Source organism: Struthio camelus, chromosome Z (assembly GCF_040807025.1).
Source record: "Struthio camelus isolate bStrCam1 chromosome Z, bStrCam1.hap1, whole genome shotgun sequence".
Classification (NCBI taxonomy): Eukaryota; Metazoa; Chordata; class Aves; order Struthioniformes; family Struthionidae; genus Struthio; species Struthio camelus.
Window position 1 is genome coordinate 76132170 of NC_090982.1, and position 14862 is coordinate 76147031.

The 14862-nt window shown below is 46.1% G+C and overlaps 1 protein-coding gene and 1 long non-coding RNA gene across 3 annotated transcripts in view; one reads left to right on the plus strand and one right to left on the minus strand.

Moving 5' to 3' along the window:
* Positions 1-606: 606 nt before the first annotated feature.
* On the minus strand, positions 607-5486 carry LOC138064732 (uncharacterized). The gene is made up of 3 exons (XR_011137978.1): positions 5160-5486; positions 1007-1244; positions 607-901 (listed from the first exon to the last, which is right to left on the minus strand). It is a non-coding gene; the product is annotated as an uncharacterized lncRNA (long non-coding RNA).
* A 1067-nt stretch (positions 5487-6553) lies between these two features.
* The window catches only part of LOC104147816 (atrial natriuretic peptide receptor 3), a 44250-nt gene continuing 35941 nt past the window's right edge, over positions 6554-14862 (plus strand). For both annotated transcript variants that reach the window (XM_068927585.1, XM_068927586.1), the window contains exons 1-2: positions 6554-7251; positions 12685-12807. In XM_068927585.1, the coding sequence (XP_068783686.1) occupies positions 6555-7251; positions 12685-12807 (820 nt within the window). In that variant the 5' untranslated portion in view covers position 6554. The remainder of the gene's footprint in view (positions 7252-12684; positions 12808-14862) is intronic.

Consider the following 14862-nt stretch of genomic DNA (forward strand, 5'->3'; position numbering starts at 1 on the left):
CCAAGTAAAGTTAGTGGAGTCTGGCGATCTGACCTCTTGCATCTGTGGAGCTACAGTTTGTTTACTGGAGGCACCTCTTGCAGCTGTTTAGGATATGGGTCCCCTTTTTATAGTGTGGTTGTCCACTTGTGACGTGGGTTATGATCAGCCAGTCATTTATTACAAATTTCCTCTTTGTCTTTGAGTGAAGCGTGCAAGCGTTGAACTGTTCCTCAGTGTTTGTCCACGTTGTCTGGCTGTCCGTTGGCACCGGTTCGACACTGTGCAATCTCTTCTGCAGTGCAACACAGACACACAAGAGCCACATGCCAAATTTTGTGGTGAGAATTCAGTGAGTCACGTCTGAATGGTGTTCTTGGCTTTTATTGGCAGCTAATTACCTCCAAAGTCGAAGCTAACAACCGAAGCTCAACTGGTTCTTTTTAATAAGGCTGTACTAACAAATGAGTCTATGTTTTCAAGTTGGCCTCTGAATTCTTACACCTTTCCTTGCTCTGCTGCATGTTGTCAGTAGAATTTCAGAGTCTGTGGATGCTGAACTAAGATTATTTGACCTCAACAGATATACATCTATACCTAATAATAAGACTGAATTCTCCCTAGCCCAGTCTTATAATTTAAATACCATGCAAGTATAGCATAATTTCTTATTATTAATCAGAACTTTTAAAAAAATTGGTTCAAATTAAATGTTGCCCAAGCTGAGTATAACACGTAAGGATTAGTTCCTGTTACCCAGGCTGTTTTTTCTGTGAAGCATGTGAAATGCTTTTTGGAAATCTATGGTTGGGCATGGGCAAGAATCACCATGCCCAGCTGACTCTGGAGCTTGTCTTGGAGAACTGCCAGCGCGGCGATGTCTCAGGTGGATGCAGAAGAATCTGTCAAGCTTTCCTCTGGGCTATACAAAGAAAACAACAGGATCAGACTTCCTAATGTTACTTCTGGTGCCTTCACCCAACACAGTCTGGAGCAGCTGGAGCCCCCCAAAGACTGAAGAAAATACCTTCATCCCTGTGAAGCTGTGTGTGTGCATCTGGGTCACAGCTAAGGTAGAGGGTTGGAGTGGAAAGAAGGCTTGGTCACTCTGGGTGGACAGTGCAGGTACAAGGTGATAAGCAAGTTGCAAGGGGATGGTGCATACATAGGGCAGATGAAATCTTCTTGGCTGTAAGCTGTTACCCTTTTGCAGGCCTGTGCTCTGCTTGTAGGAACATCAGTCTTTCGGATCTCAGAATTTGCATCTGGTTAAATGCAAGCACGTTTTTCATGTCCCTGCCCCTCACATACAGGTGACCGATCACCCACCCCACCCCCCCCCCCCAAATTTGAAGGGCTGAATTCAAAATGAAGTTGCCAGGATTTGTTATGGGGGTAAGACAATAACTATTTCCTTAACTTCTTGAGAAATGGCCAAGATTTTCTGCCTAAATTTAGAAGAACAAAAAGCAGCCTAGGGTAGACCCACATCATGGAAACTTGAGCCCAAGCAGTTAATATTGGGCTAAAATTATAAGCAACTGAAAACAGTGTCATTTTATGCATAATGACCGTACATAATACCATTACATAATCAACAATATCAGGCAGGCTGATTGACAGGTAGCGCTAACAACACTATTATAGCTGAGGTATGTTATACTTATTGCTGCATTTGCTGAACACTACGGGTCTTTTTTATAGTAACGTCTTTCTTAATGTTCCTTCATTTTGGAGATGAAAGGCATAGGTGTGGCAAAGTTACTGCGGCAGCTGCAGACATGCCTTGACTGCAGAAGTACAGGTCATTATATTTCTCATGAATATTAGTCATAGAAGGGAAAAGAAAAATATACTTTGCAATAATCCCTAAAGCACCTATTTCCATTTGGTACTACAGAAGAGAAATTAACTTCAAATAGAAAGAGAATTTTGTGCACATTGTTCTGTCTTATTTCAAAACGCTTGAAAAGATGATTTCGTCTATTCCTCTTTGAATTTTCAGTATCTCTTCCTGCATTTAGTAGACGATGACCTTCTTGAGACAGGTGACGAGTTAGTAGAAACTGAAAAATACTACATACAATTCCTGGCAATTTTAGCAGCATCATAGAAATGAAAAACTATTTCCCCGTATTTTAAAACCGACATGAATCTTTCTGAGCTAGGCCTACAATTCCTTGGCAATCTATCATATATTTAGATACATTTATTACTAAGGCAGTTTATTGTTGACATAGACTAGGGTAGAGATTAGAAAGGCAACACAGAATATACTTCAGACATGTATTGATGTCTACCTGTGTAAAATAACTAGTAGCTTCAGTAACTTCAGCATCCACGAGCAACCTATTGCATATCTTCAGAATTCTTTTCTATAAAATATGTTAGGGCTGACTTATCCCTGCCATAATGTCAGATAGTTTGATGGGAAAAGGAAGGGGAGAAGAAATGAGGCGACTGGAAGTGTTTCATCAAAGTGCTAAGGAGATATCTCTAGTTTAAGGTCATTAGAGCTGTTCCTGTATGCAGCGAAGCGCAGTGCATCAGGGAGTCTCCAAAGTCTTCGGATGGAAATAAAGACATAGACCCAGTTCCTGTGTTGGGACTGCTCAGGGCACAGACCTGAGACTGTCACAAGGCACATTTGCGGGCTGTGATTTATGCCCGAAGTCAGTCCCAAGGGATTATTCAGGACCATGTTGAAGTTGCTTTAACTCATACTAGTTGCCAATAATCTAATTTTGATAAATCTGGATACGTCCCCAACATGCATATAAGAAATATACAATCACGTCTCTGTAATAATTCTTCTAAACCCAGAGCGGGGCCTCCTAGGACAATTCTGAGAGCAGGGTTTTTCCCTAAGCCATGGCAGCTCTCCAGCATTTTGCCTTGAATGTCATGTCTCTGCAAAGATTTCCTGATTTGTTGTCTTTCACCATACTGCCTCACATTCAATATTACCCTGTAGGTGGGAGGAAACACGGCAAGTACCAATTTTTTACTTTTAGCCCTCTAGTTTTTATGCCATAGAAGAGTGCGTGCTCTTGAAATGCTCCTCAGAAACATAAGCACACCCTGGGAGAACACCCACTAGACTGGTTGGGGGATTTCCAGCTGCTAAGATAGTAAGCAAAATAAGTTCTGCAAACTTTCTAGAATCAGCAAAGTGTTATTGCTGTATGCTCACGTTTTCCGTGTGCAATTTTAATCTGTCATTTTCTAGTTCTTAGAAACGTGCGTACACAGAAGTTGGTGTCAATTAAAGAACAGAAGTAAACAGATTCTATAGGACCGCTTTTCATTCACTTTTTTAAGAATCAGCTCTGCCCATCTTGAGTTTTCACGCTGCCAGGTTTTCACCTAAAAGCTGTGCAGCATTTTAGTGGAACATAAGTATAGAAAGATAAGACCACAAAATGCAAAAATAAACACCAAGATGCGTCATGTGCAATAAGAACTCCATTATGCGTGCTTCAGAAAAATACAGATTTCCTGAAATAAAAACAAATACATTTCTAGAAAAACGATGATTTTGAAAGTCTGAATGGCAGGATGTATTTGCAGTACAGGCGACATTAAAATATTTCACCTTTTCAACCTCTAGGGGGGACTATGTTTTCAGCAAACCTGTCTGTGAAGAATTTTCTTAATCTACAGCAGGCAGTTCAGGCTGTTAATGCTAGTTGGAGCGAGCCAAGTGATTCTTGATTTGTGCACGTGTTATTTCGGAGGGGAAAAAAGCCTATGTCTGTAGTGACCTTAGCCCTAAAGGGTCAGTCTGAGATCTTTGCTCTTGCTGCAGTGCACGGACAGTCTGCCTGCTACCGATTCAGCACTGCAGGATTTGCTCCTATGAAAAAGCATTAATGTAGCTGGAAAAAAAAAAAAGTCTGTGGAGAAATGTTGGATTTAAAAGTCTGTGGAGAAATGTTGGATTTATAGCTACGGAAAATCCTGGAACTGAACTAATGATGGGTTGGATTAAGAGATATTTTGAACTGGGATTAAAAGTCCACTTTCATACATAATTTTTTGGCTCAGAAAAATAAATGAATCACAGGCTGGAGTTACTCTTTATAAAATGTCTTTAAGGTGAAGAATTTCTTGATGCTTCGGGGCCTGCAGAGGCATGGTTACTTCCGTAAGGTTGAATGCAATTGCTCATGCAAGTAAGGACCGCATACCGTGGGCCAAATCCTTTTCTAGAAGCATCAAAACTGGTCTTTACCCTTTACTGCTAAATAATACTGGCTCTATGCCCTTTTCCCACATGCTGGCGCCCTGCTTCTCCCACTCTTATTCAGTCCCCGCAGTACTTCACCTCACAAGGAGCAGCCAGTGTGAAGGATGGCAGCCCTGTGATTTATACGCTTACTATCTCTGCCTTCGTGTTTACACAGCTTACACTCAAATAAGACAGCTAGGACAGTATGGAGCTCACACGTAAAATGGAAAAGATATTCTGGTGGGGGAAGGAGGGAATCAAAAGAGATGTTTCCAGATTTCAATGTTGTAAACACATCTGTAGGGTCACCATAAAGCAGTAACTACAAAGGTCAGCATTTCAAAATGTGTCTTAAGAAAATGTTTTTGCAAGCTCTGTGGTGAAGATGGCTGGAGTGTTGTATATTGTAACATTCTGCTTAATCTCGACTATGTTATATGTAGTCATTTACAACAAAAAATGCCTGACATAACTTACAGTACAGGAACATACAAAATGAGCTTCACCAGGGTGGATGTTTATGTGATCTTCAAGAACGCTCTGAAGTTCAATTCAGTAACCAAATAAAAGTACTTTAGAGGCACATTTCTTAGAGAAGCTAGCCATCTATGAATTTCTGAGCTTTATTATTTTATTGAGCTGTATTAGATAAATGATTCCCCCCAAAAGATTTTTTTTTTTTGATGATTACTTTTGTACAGAGTATTATCCGGTGTTTTCATTCCACTTCACAGTTGTAATTGCAGATGCACTTCCCAGCTTTCTTTTCTTTTCAATCAAGAAATCGCAAAGCTGAGTGGACGGGTCACCCCGGGAGCCCAGGTTTCCCGTTCAGAGGTTGAATGGTGAAGGCAGCAACAAACCTGAGTTTACACATAACTGCCCTGACAACGACCTTGGCGCTGAACGAAACAAACCCTATCTGTAAAGCAAGGAGCAGTTCACTCACCTTACTAATTCAAACCTGGGACTTTCTGAGTAAGCACAGAACGTGCCGCCGTGCCGCCCTGCCCGGGTTTGAGGGTGCGGACCATTATGGGACACAGAGACATCCACTGAGAGACGTGCCTTAGGATTTCACTGTCAAAAAACATCGGAGATCCCAAAGCCTCTTTCACAAAATATTCCGCGTGTTTCATGCTGGCATTGTTCCTTATTCCAAAAAACGGGTGTCTGTTTTAAATGGATAACACCGAAATCTTAAGCATAGTAGCTTTACAACTGGTAAATAGAGCAGATCAGGGATGCAGTTAACACGCTGCTGTTGGGCAGCCTTGCCAGGACAATTTCAAAAGTTATTTTCCTTTTTCTTTTTTTTTTTCTCCCCCCCCCCCCCCCAAGAAAAGCATCTCGGGACAGCCCTTGTCTCCCCTCTTTCACCGGGGAAGCCTCTGCCCCTCGCGGCATCACGTCGCGCCCCGGCGGCTCCAGCGGGCAGGCGGCGGGGCGCAAAGCGGCGCCCGGAGCCCCTCGGGCGGCGGCCGGCGGGCTGCGGGGACCGGGGCCGCCCCCCGAGGGCTGCGATCGCCCCCTTCCCTCCGCCCCCCCCCAGCCCTGCGGAACCCCCCGCCGCCGCCGCTGCCCCCTCTCCCCCCCGCCCCGGCAGCCGCGGGGCATCGCCGGGGCCGCTCCGCGCCGCTCCGCCGCCTCCAGCGCGGCTTGCGCCCCCCCGGCTGGGGCGTCAGCACCGCGCCCCCCCCCCCCCCTTCCCAACGAAGACAAAAAATTAAAACGAAACGCAGTGGGTTCCTTAATCGCCGGTGTGGAGCCGCTTCTCAGGAAGGCAGCAGCCTAGCAGGGATAAATACATAAATGTATACGCGCAGGTCCGCAAGGACGTGTACATATACTAGCTAAGCCCGGGGCTCGCTCCGTCCGTCCGTCCGTCCGTCCGTCCTGCGCGGCGGTGCGCGGGGGTGCGCGGGGGGCGGAGGCGGGCCGGCGAGCGGCTCCTCCCCGGGCGCAAGCCCGGCCTCGCCGCGCCGTGTGTGCGCCCGCGCTCCCACCCTATTTAAACCGCCGGGCGCGAGCCGCGGAGCGGCACGGGGCACCCCACGGGGGGCGGCGGAGCGCGCGCGCGCGGGGGCGATGCTCCGTCCGTAGCGCCAGCCGGCGGGGGCAGGTTGTTAATTTATTTATTTATTTTTATTTATTTTTTTGCAAAGCACCTGAGCAATAAAAGCACGAAGCGAACAACTCGAGAGGGGAATAAGGAGGGAGCGAGCGAGCGAGCGAGCCGGCGGCGCTCGGCCCCCGCCGCGCCGGCCCCGCGTGGCCGTGGGCGCGTGGGCTCGCGGCCAGCGGCGGCGGTGGGGGGGTGGGGGGGGGGGAAGGAGAGGCCGCGATGCCGCCTTGGCTGCTCGGCGGCCTCTGGTGCGTGCTGGCGGCGCTGGGCGGCTCCGCGGGCGCGGAGTCGGCGGCGGAGGAGGAGAAGGTGATCCGGGTGCTGGTGCTGCTGCCGCAGGACGACTCCTACCTCTTCTCGCTGGGGCGGGTGCGGCCGGCCATCGAGTACGCGGTGCGGAGCCTGCGGGAGAACGGCTCCAGCCTGCCGCCCGGCTACGCCTTCCAGCTCACCTACGAGGACTCGGCGTGCGGCAACCGTGCCCTCTTCAGCCTGGTCGACATGGTGGCCTTGCAGCGCCGCCGCCCCGACCTGCTGCTCGGCCCCGTGTGCGAGTACGCGGCGGCGCCGGTGGCGCGGCTGGCGGCCCACTGGGACGTGCCCATGCTGTCGGCGGGCGCCCTGGCCGCCGGCTTCGGCGCCAAGGGCGGCGAGTACTCGCACCTGACCCGCGTGGCGCCCGCCTACGCCAAGATGGGCGAGATGCTCCTGGCCCTCTTCCGCCACCACCAGTGGAGCCGCGCCACGCTGCTCTACAGCGACAGCAACCCCGAGCGCAGCTGCTACTTCGCCATGGAGGGCGTCCACGTGGTCTTCCAGGAGGAGGCCTTCCACATGGCCGTGCACAGCTTCGACGAGAGCAGCCGCCACCTCGACCTCGACGACGTGGTCCGCGCCCTGCAGGCTGGCGAGCGGGGTGAGTCCGCGGGGCAGGTGGGGATGGGGCGGAGGGGTCTCACCTCCGGTCTCGCTTCACGTTGACGTGAGGCTGGCTGCACTTCTGCTCTCCTCCCGCCCACCGCTCTCCTGGGGCGAGGCCAGGGCTTCAAGGCACGCCAAGCTCGGCTTCATGCCCAAAAACGTCCCTGCCGCCGCTCAGGATCGATGCGGGGACACTGGGCAGGCAGGGCTTTCCAGAAGGGATGTCGCTTCTCTACCTGTTGGGAGAAGGTGGCCACCAGAGTGGGACCAGCTGCCCATGAGCGCAGCCTGCTAATGCTTGCCCTTGCGGGGAGGGGAGGGAGTCGCCCTTGGTGGTTTTTATTAGGATGCTTTGGTGGTGTAACAAGAAATTGGCTTTCTCCCCGGGGTAAGCTGTGACACCAAGACTGAAATCACGTGCGTCCACCCACAGATGCGGAGCAGCAAATCCGTTGCTCGTTCTGTGAGATTGTTTTAAGTGACTGTGTGTGAGTTCAAAGGCTGAGCGGAGATGTTTTCTTCTTGCCCTGCTGTGTCTTGCCGTGGCGATCTTTCTCCCCACTGCTGCTATGAGGGGCCCTGTTGAGTGCTTCATGAATAACAAATACATTTTGTGGAAGCGGTCGTGTCAGGGAATGTGTGAACTCTAAACTGTCGAGTGCGTGCAGTAATATTGCCACCAACTGTTAGCAAAACACTGTGGAGATAAATGGCTTGTAAAACTTGTTGGAAAATCACCCCTGGGCTGGATGCATGAAGTAATAAAATGCTTGAAGTACTTTGGAGCGTTTAAAATACATTTAATTACAAATTTGAAATGAGGTCTTGCCAAGTGATGCACAGATATGGGGGCTCATCAAAAAAAGGTATTTTCTGTTAGAGGCTTTACCAGCTATAGATTTCTTTAATAACTTGTGGCAAAAAGGGTGTATTTCAGCAGCGGAATCTTAGAGATCAAGTTAGAGAAAGTCCTTAGCTGTGTTTCAGTAGAGACATAGATGTTAAAAATATTTTATACTCTTCTTACATCCCTAGTTGTAGAATCTTAAAATAGTGTAAAAACTGAGCAGATATAAATCGTGCTCTGTATGGCTGACAGAACTCATGTCACCATGCTGTAGGCTGCAGTGCTTTAACAGTCCAGCTTTGCACTAGTGATGTCATGTTGATGTGAAATTCCTTAATATGCACAGGACCATATTTGTCTAATAACAGATGGATCTTTAATCCTCTTTGTGAAAATACTTAAGCAGGTGCTTGAAATGTACCTTTCCTGTAAGTACTGTTTGGGACAATGTAGTGAATGAAGAGAAAGAAACTTGTAAGTGCTAGAGGAAACCAAGTATGGAAAGATTTTTTTTTTTTTTTAAATCAACCTAAGTTATGTGCATGTTTGCCTTTCCTGATGCTAAGAGCATAAAAATAAGATTATGGCAAGAAAACATAAGTTTTAATACTTAGCCAAAGGGAGCTCTGGCTGTGCTGTTGGATCATGAGTGATGGCTAAAGGCAAGCTCTGCTCTCTATCCCTGTGTCAAGAGCCAGGGCAGAGAGGTTTGCTTTCTACTACACTTAACAACGTCCCAGCTCAACAAAACATTTGAGCTTGGTCTTGCTTTTCAATATCATTCTTTAATTTGCTAATAACTGGGTTAAAGCAGCCCTCTGTGTTACTACTTTCTCCCTTTGTGCATGGGGTGGTCCTCCCCCTCCGTCTCACCTGTTTTCATATGTCCTTTGGTTCATGCTGCTACTGCTAAATGCAGTAAGTGAGACCCTTCCACCTCTGTTTGTGCAGTCCTGACTCTATGGCCTGCCTTGCCTTGCCTTGCGCATCCCTTTTGGCCTAAGTGGTGGTCCTGCTGCCCACAACGCTAAGGCCATCAAAATATCTTATAAGTCATTTATCGTGACAAGGATCCACCATGCACCTTAGCTTACCAGCTTAGATCTTCATTTCTCCTTGGGACTCCTTGAAGGTCACCTGATGGGGTAGTGTGGCTCGTGGGCAAGGTGTTTGTGTGGTGCTATCCAAATTACTTCCTCTCTACTTCTTTTGAGCGGTTTTTAGGGCCTACGGTGTCACACCTATGGTGACATTGTCCCATGCTCTGACTCTACACCCTCTCCCTTGCCTGCACAAATGTACAGGCAAGACATCATCTCGTATCCCTGCTGGTGGTGATGCCACCTGGACGGTGGCACTTCCCTTAGCAACAAGGTATAGGAGCAGACTTTAAAACAGATATGGGATGCCTGCTAGAAACTGTCTTCTGGCTCAGAAAGAAGTTGCCCCATCGGATACGAATCTTGCGCTTTGCTAGCCATCTTCTAGCGACTCTGACTGGAGGAGTCTTAAGGTGTGTTACCTGCTCTATGTGACCTGCCATCACCCCTGGCTGGAGCTGCCAGGCCTGCGAGTGTCCCGGGCTGGCCCAGGGGGTTAAATCCCCAACGGATGGGGTTTGCGCAGAGCTGTCAGGGCTGGAGCCTGGGCCCTGGGGTCAGGAGCCAGGGATGCGCTTGGCTGCACGAAGTGTTTGCCAGAAATGCTTGTCCAGGCCCTGGAGCCATTTCAAAAGCCTCAAGCCTTGGAGCCGCAACAAAATCATGATGAAAAATATGGTGATAGAAGTTAACCACCTGTCTTTAATGAATGTCATTAATCACTGAACCTCACTTTTGAAGGCTCATTTTCGCTGCGGTGGTCATGAACCCCACGCTGTGCTTAAACACACCTTTTGCGTAAGGAGGCAAGTGCGTAGCAAAGGGGACACTTACTCCTTTAAGGCTCTCTTCTTACTGGAATTTTTACACTAAGTGTTTGCAGAATGAGTCAATAATCTTTGTCAATAAATTCAAAGTATTAGTATTAGAATTACTTTATGTGTATTTAATACCAGAGGGAAAGCACTGTGTGTGTGCATGTGTACATTTGTATGTATACAGCAGTAATGTACAGATGCAGATTAAGTAAGCATAATTTACATTTTTGGAAGATTGCAAGAGATCTGACCATAGCTAATTTGCCCCAAAATCTTGAAATATGTAATCTTTGCTCTCCTGCTGGGTTAAAAACCACATCCAAATAGTTAATAGTTTCCTTACGTTCCTTCAGAGGCTTACAAAACGTGACTTAATGTATTTTAAAGTAGATTTTTTTCCCTCCATTTTTCTTTATTTCTTTTTTTCCCAAGATCTTTTACTGATGTTAGGGGAATTGCTTTGATTTCCATCTACAGATTATAATTTTATGATAGGTATGAATTATAAAGGCAAGTCAAGGGAGATTTGGGAGGACAGCAAGGAAACATTTCAGAAGGAAATCTCTCACCTATACTGAAATTAGGAACAGGGAGACAAATCCATTCCTGCTGTAAGTCTGGAAAAAATTTGATCCAAATTTTATTACAAGAATTGTTTCTTTTTCTTTTCCTTCATGTTGATACCTCATAATAGTCATGAAATACGTCTTGCTCTGTGACTCTGGAAATTATTATTATTACTCTGCAATAATCAGCTGGACAGAGGTATGCATGGTATAACTTTCCTGAAGTGTGTGGATTTAACAGAATGTGATTTATACCAGGGCCGCATCTGGAACTTTATGCCTGTGATGGCATAAAACCAGAAAAGTGATGGGAGAAGATTCATTGTGTGAGAAAAGATTTGGCCTATTTGGCCTTTTCATTTTTTTTAACAATAACGAACACTTCTAACCAGAGAAGCTGAATGTGGTTCTGATTCAGTTTTATTGTTTGGGTGAAAATATTTGCGTACATTATTGTAGTTTAAGTCCTGCCATGCGTGACAGCATTCCTGGAAATGTGTGTGCAGTTGGTTTTGAATCATTGTTCTGACAAGTTCTCTTATGACTCTGCTATAGCATATAGCCACGAAACGTGCATTGATACAATACTTCACGGCACCATCTGATGTTATAGCTTCATACCCATAGTCCTGTGAATGCATATAAAAGTTGGTGATGTAGAGTGCTCAATGTGGGAGGTATCTACCCACTGTTGAAGGTCAAGCTTGAGATTATCCCTTTTCCTTGCAGAGGGAAGGGGGAACAAGAGGTAGTTTGCCTCTTGTTGGGGAAGTGACCTCTCAAACATCCTTAGATGAACATGGAACAATGCACTGGGGGTCTGCTGCCTCGTGGAGGGGTCTTGCACAGACCAGCTCGCTAGAGTTGATGTGGTAGGGCAGCGGCAGGACGCTGGGCTGCGCAGAGCCTGCAGCTGTCACATGGCAGAGAGCAGACCACCCTGACCTCCCGAGCCCCTGCTGCAGCATCTTTCAGGATGGGACATGGTGAATTTGTCTTGCATGCTTGAGATTGATGGCTCCGGTGCCAGGCAGGCTTTTAGTTGGGTTGTCTGAAGCTCTTTTCACCCTTGAGAATCACTGGCAGCTGTTTGGGCACTTGGTAACAATAGGGCTGTGCCTGCATGGTCTCCTCTCCCCTGCCAGGCAGAAAGTGAGCTGGGCTGCTGTGCTAGAGATCTGCAGTGACGTGGAGGTTGCTGGGAGGGTACCTGGAGGCTTTGTTACCTGAGCTTTGAGTTGTCATTATATGGATCACACTTCTCCATGGAGCGCGTCTGCCGGCTTGTAGATTCCTTTGCAAGACATAAGCCCCTGTTAAGCCTTTGGTCCGTGACAAACAAGGCCTTGTGGCATTTCGTCTTGTAATCGCCTTTTGTCTCCATGCACAACAGGTGGCACTCTCTCCCCCCCCCCCCCCATTTGTAGCCAACATTTAAGCATCCAGTCAAAGGTAGTTGCCTAAGCTCATTGTATTGTCGGAGAGAAAGTCATCTGCTGGAGAGATTCATATCATTGACCCTAGAAAATTGCCTTAGGATGGAATAAATCAGCTGCAGAGATATTGCTCTCCATTGACTGTGCGGGACCCCTGGTCAAGAAATTTTAGACTAGATGTCTACGCTTGAGGCAGCTGAGGTGTAGGTGAGATGAATCAACATCAAACTGGTCAATGGACTGGAAACTAAAATGGTAATATTACTGCATCATCTTTGTTCCTCATCTTCAGATTGTCTTATCTTCCCTGTGAAGCTGCCAGTGGCTTATTGTTGCAATTAACTTTATGAATATATACAGTTGAACAAATTCAAAGCCAGCTCTTCATTGCATGTTGCAGGAGTAAAATATTATGTCATAGATTTTTTTTTTTGAATCCCTTATCAGAGGAGATAAGGGAGTATAAAGTTGCTCTGTGTTTGGTACCTGTCGTCTTTGGACTCTGGGAAATCAGCTTTATTTGCTAGCTGAGCTGTCCTGTTTGTTGCAACATTAGGAGAACAGTTTGGGTCATTGTCTCTGGCAGCGTACATACTTAACAGACTGTTCTCGAAAGTTCTTGAACTGCATCTTATCTGTATTTTCCATTTTTCTCCACTAGTTGTAATCATGTGTGCCAGCGGTGACACAATCAGGAACATCATGTTAGCTGCTCACCGGCAAGGAATGACCAATGGGGACTATGCTTTCTTCAATATTGAACTCTTCAACAGCTCGTCATATGGTAATGTTTTTGTTCTTCAAGTATGTTGCAAGGTTTTCTGTAAATCTGGTAATGTTTTTAGATTTGTTAGCCTCAAAATATGCCCTACTGAATCTCAGAATACAATACTGTCTCTCCCTTTTATTGTAATTACCTTCTACTTGGGCTATGATATTGCAGGAAAGAAAATAGACATTAATTTTTTATTTAGCTATAGTTACCACTGGGTGGATCACAAGATGTAGCATGACTCTAGTATGGGGATTATTTATTTAGTTAGTTTTAGGGGAAGCAGCATCAAGCAGAGAGGTTGGTCATAGCAGCCAGTTGTCTGCACCTCGCATTGCGTTGTGTGTGCTCAGTTCTAGGTTAGTTGTGCTAAGCCCTGTGATTGCAAATTTTAGGCCAGGAGGACTTGGGGCTCCCTGGTGGGCTGTGGTCCACGCGGCTGGCTGAGAAGAGGCACCAATGATGGCCAGGCCGTGGGCAGAGTTGTCATGCAGGAGCTCCACAGATGAGCTGCAGGACCTGGGTTTCCACCTCTTGTCTCTGCCAGGGATCCATGCGTCTCATTTGTTTCAGCTTTAGATCGCAAACGGATTCTGCAAAAATATTCAGCAGTGTTGCATTGAAGGGGAGATGATGGACGGGACACAAGCAGTCCAGATATACTAAAGTAGGATGGATAAAAGTGATGACTTCACCCCTTATTTTTTAAGGAAAAATGATCAGATTTGTGAAGTTAGAACAAGACTTCAAAAATGTAAATTAAATTCATTTGCTTTTTGAACTATACCCACATTCAGTTACATTTGATTTTATGGTAGTGCATGGTAGAGACCAAACCTGCTGTCAGCTGTTAACAGCTGTCTCAGTTAAATTAAAGTTAGTACTTGAGCAACGTGCGTGCTCACAGTTTTAAACAACTTCGGATTGCTGAAGCTGAGGGAAGTACCTGCCTGAGAACTAGACTTTATTGAAGTGCCAAAGTGCTGGCTTTTGAAAGAGCCGTCTCTTTTGCAGGTGCAGAGAAAATAATTTCCCCCCTGCAGGCTGCCTTAACTAATCCAGTACGATAACAAATTCGTTTAAAATTGAAGACCAAGTAGGAGTTGAAAAAGAAGGAAAACTTATTTTCTTCTTTTAAGGCTCTAAAAAGCTTATGAACATAAGCAAGTGAATATGCAAAAGGATGATGTGTTTTGTTTAATAGGTAAGTTATTCTTAAGTGAAAATCTTTTAAATAAACTTTTGATTATACGTCTAGGATCTCTGAGATCACTTTACAATAACTAGCCCTCTTTGTCAAAAAGCTCTATGATAAGCATATGTGGTTGTTTGAATTCAGAGTTATAGATACTTACAGAAGTACAGATATAGCTACGTATCTCTTAGGTTAGCTAAAGCAGTGCCAAATTCCACCAGCTAATAAGAAAATTACTGAAATAACTAAAAAGTAAAATTACAGAACCAGATCCAAACCAATAGTTCAAATCCAGGTTATGTGTTTGCTGATCTAAATTTGCAGTGATTTCATTCCTTGTGACATAAGTGAAACCATTTGGCCCTAATCAGGACCAGGGTAAAAAGCTGGAGGTTTTACCCATATCATCAGTCACAGAACCCTGAAGTTTCAGCTCTTCTGTAGACCCTAGGAGTTTGGCAGACCTTTTTTTTCTTTTTTCTTTTTTTTTAAAAAAAAAAAACCACCTGTGCCTAGACACTGCTGATCAGTAACTGCTCCAGCTTCTGGTACTGTCTCGTTACAGCTGAGCTGCTATATTTCATCTCACAGAATGAATGTCAGATGTGATTCATCTGACCTCAGATACAAGTCTGCCTCTGAGCTAGGTTCCCCTTAGGGTCACAGGAGAGAAACAGGCACTCCTGCACAGTGATTCACCTCAACCTTAGATGTCTGAAATGGCTCAGATTAATCATTCCCTAAAGCTCACTATTTCTTTGCCTTGGCTGTAAGCAGATCCTAGGGTGACTAGCTCAGCTCTGGAGGTCTACCAGGGAAGCACCAAAGCTGGCTGGACAAATGCTACCCAAAGTCCTCTTTGAGAACGGAGA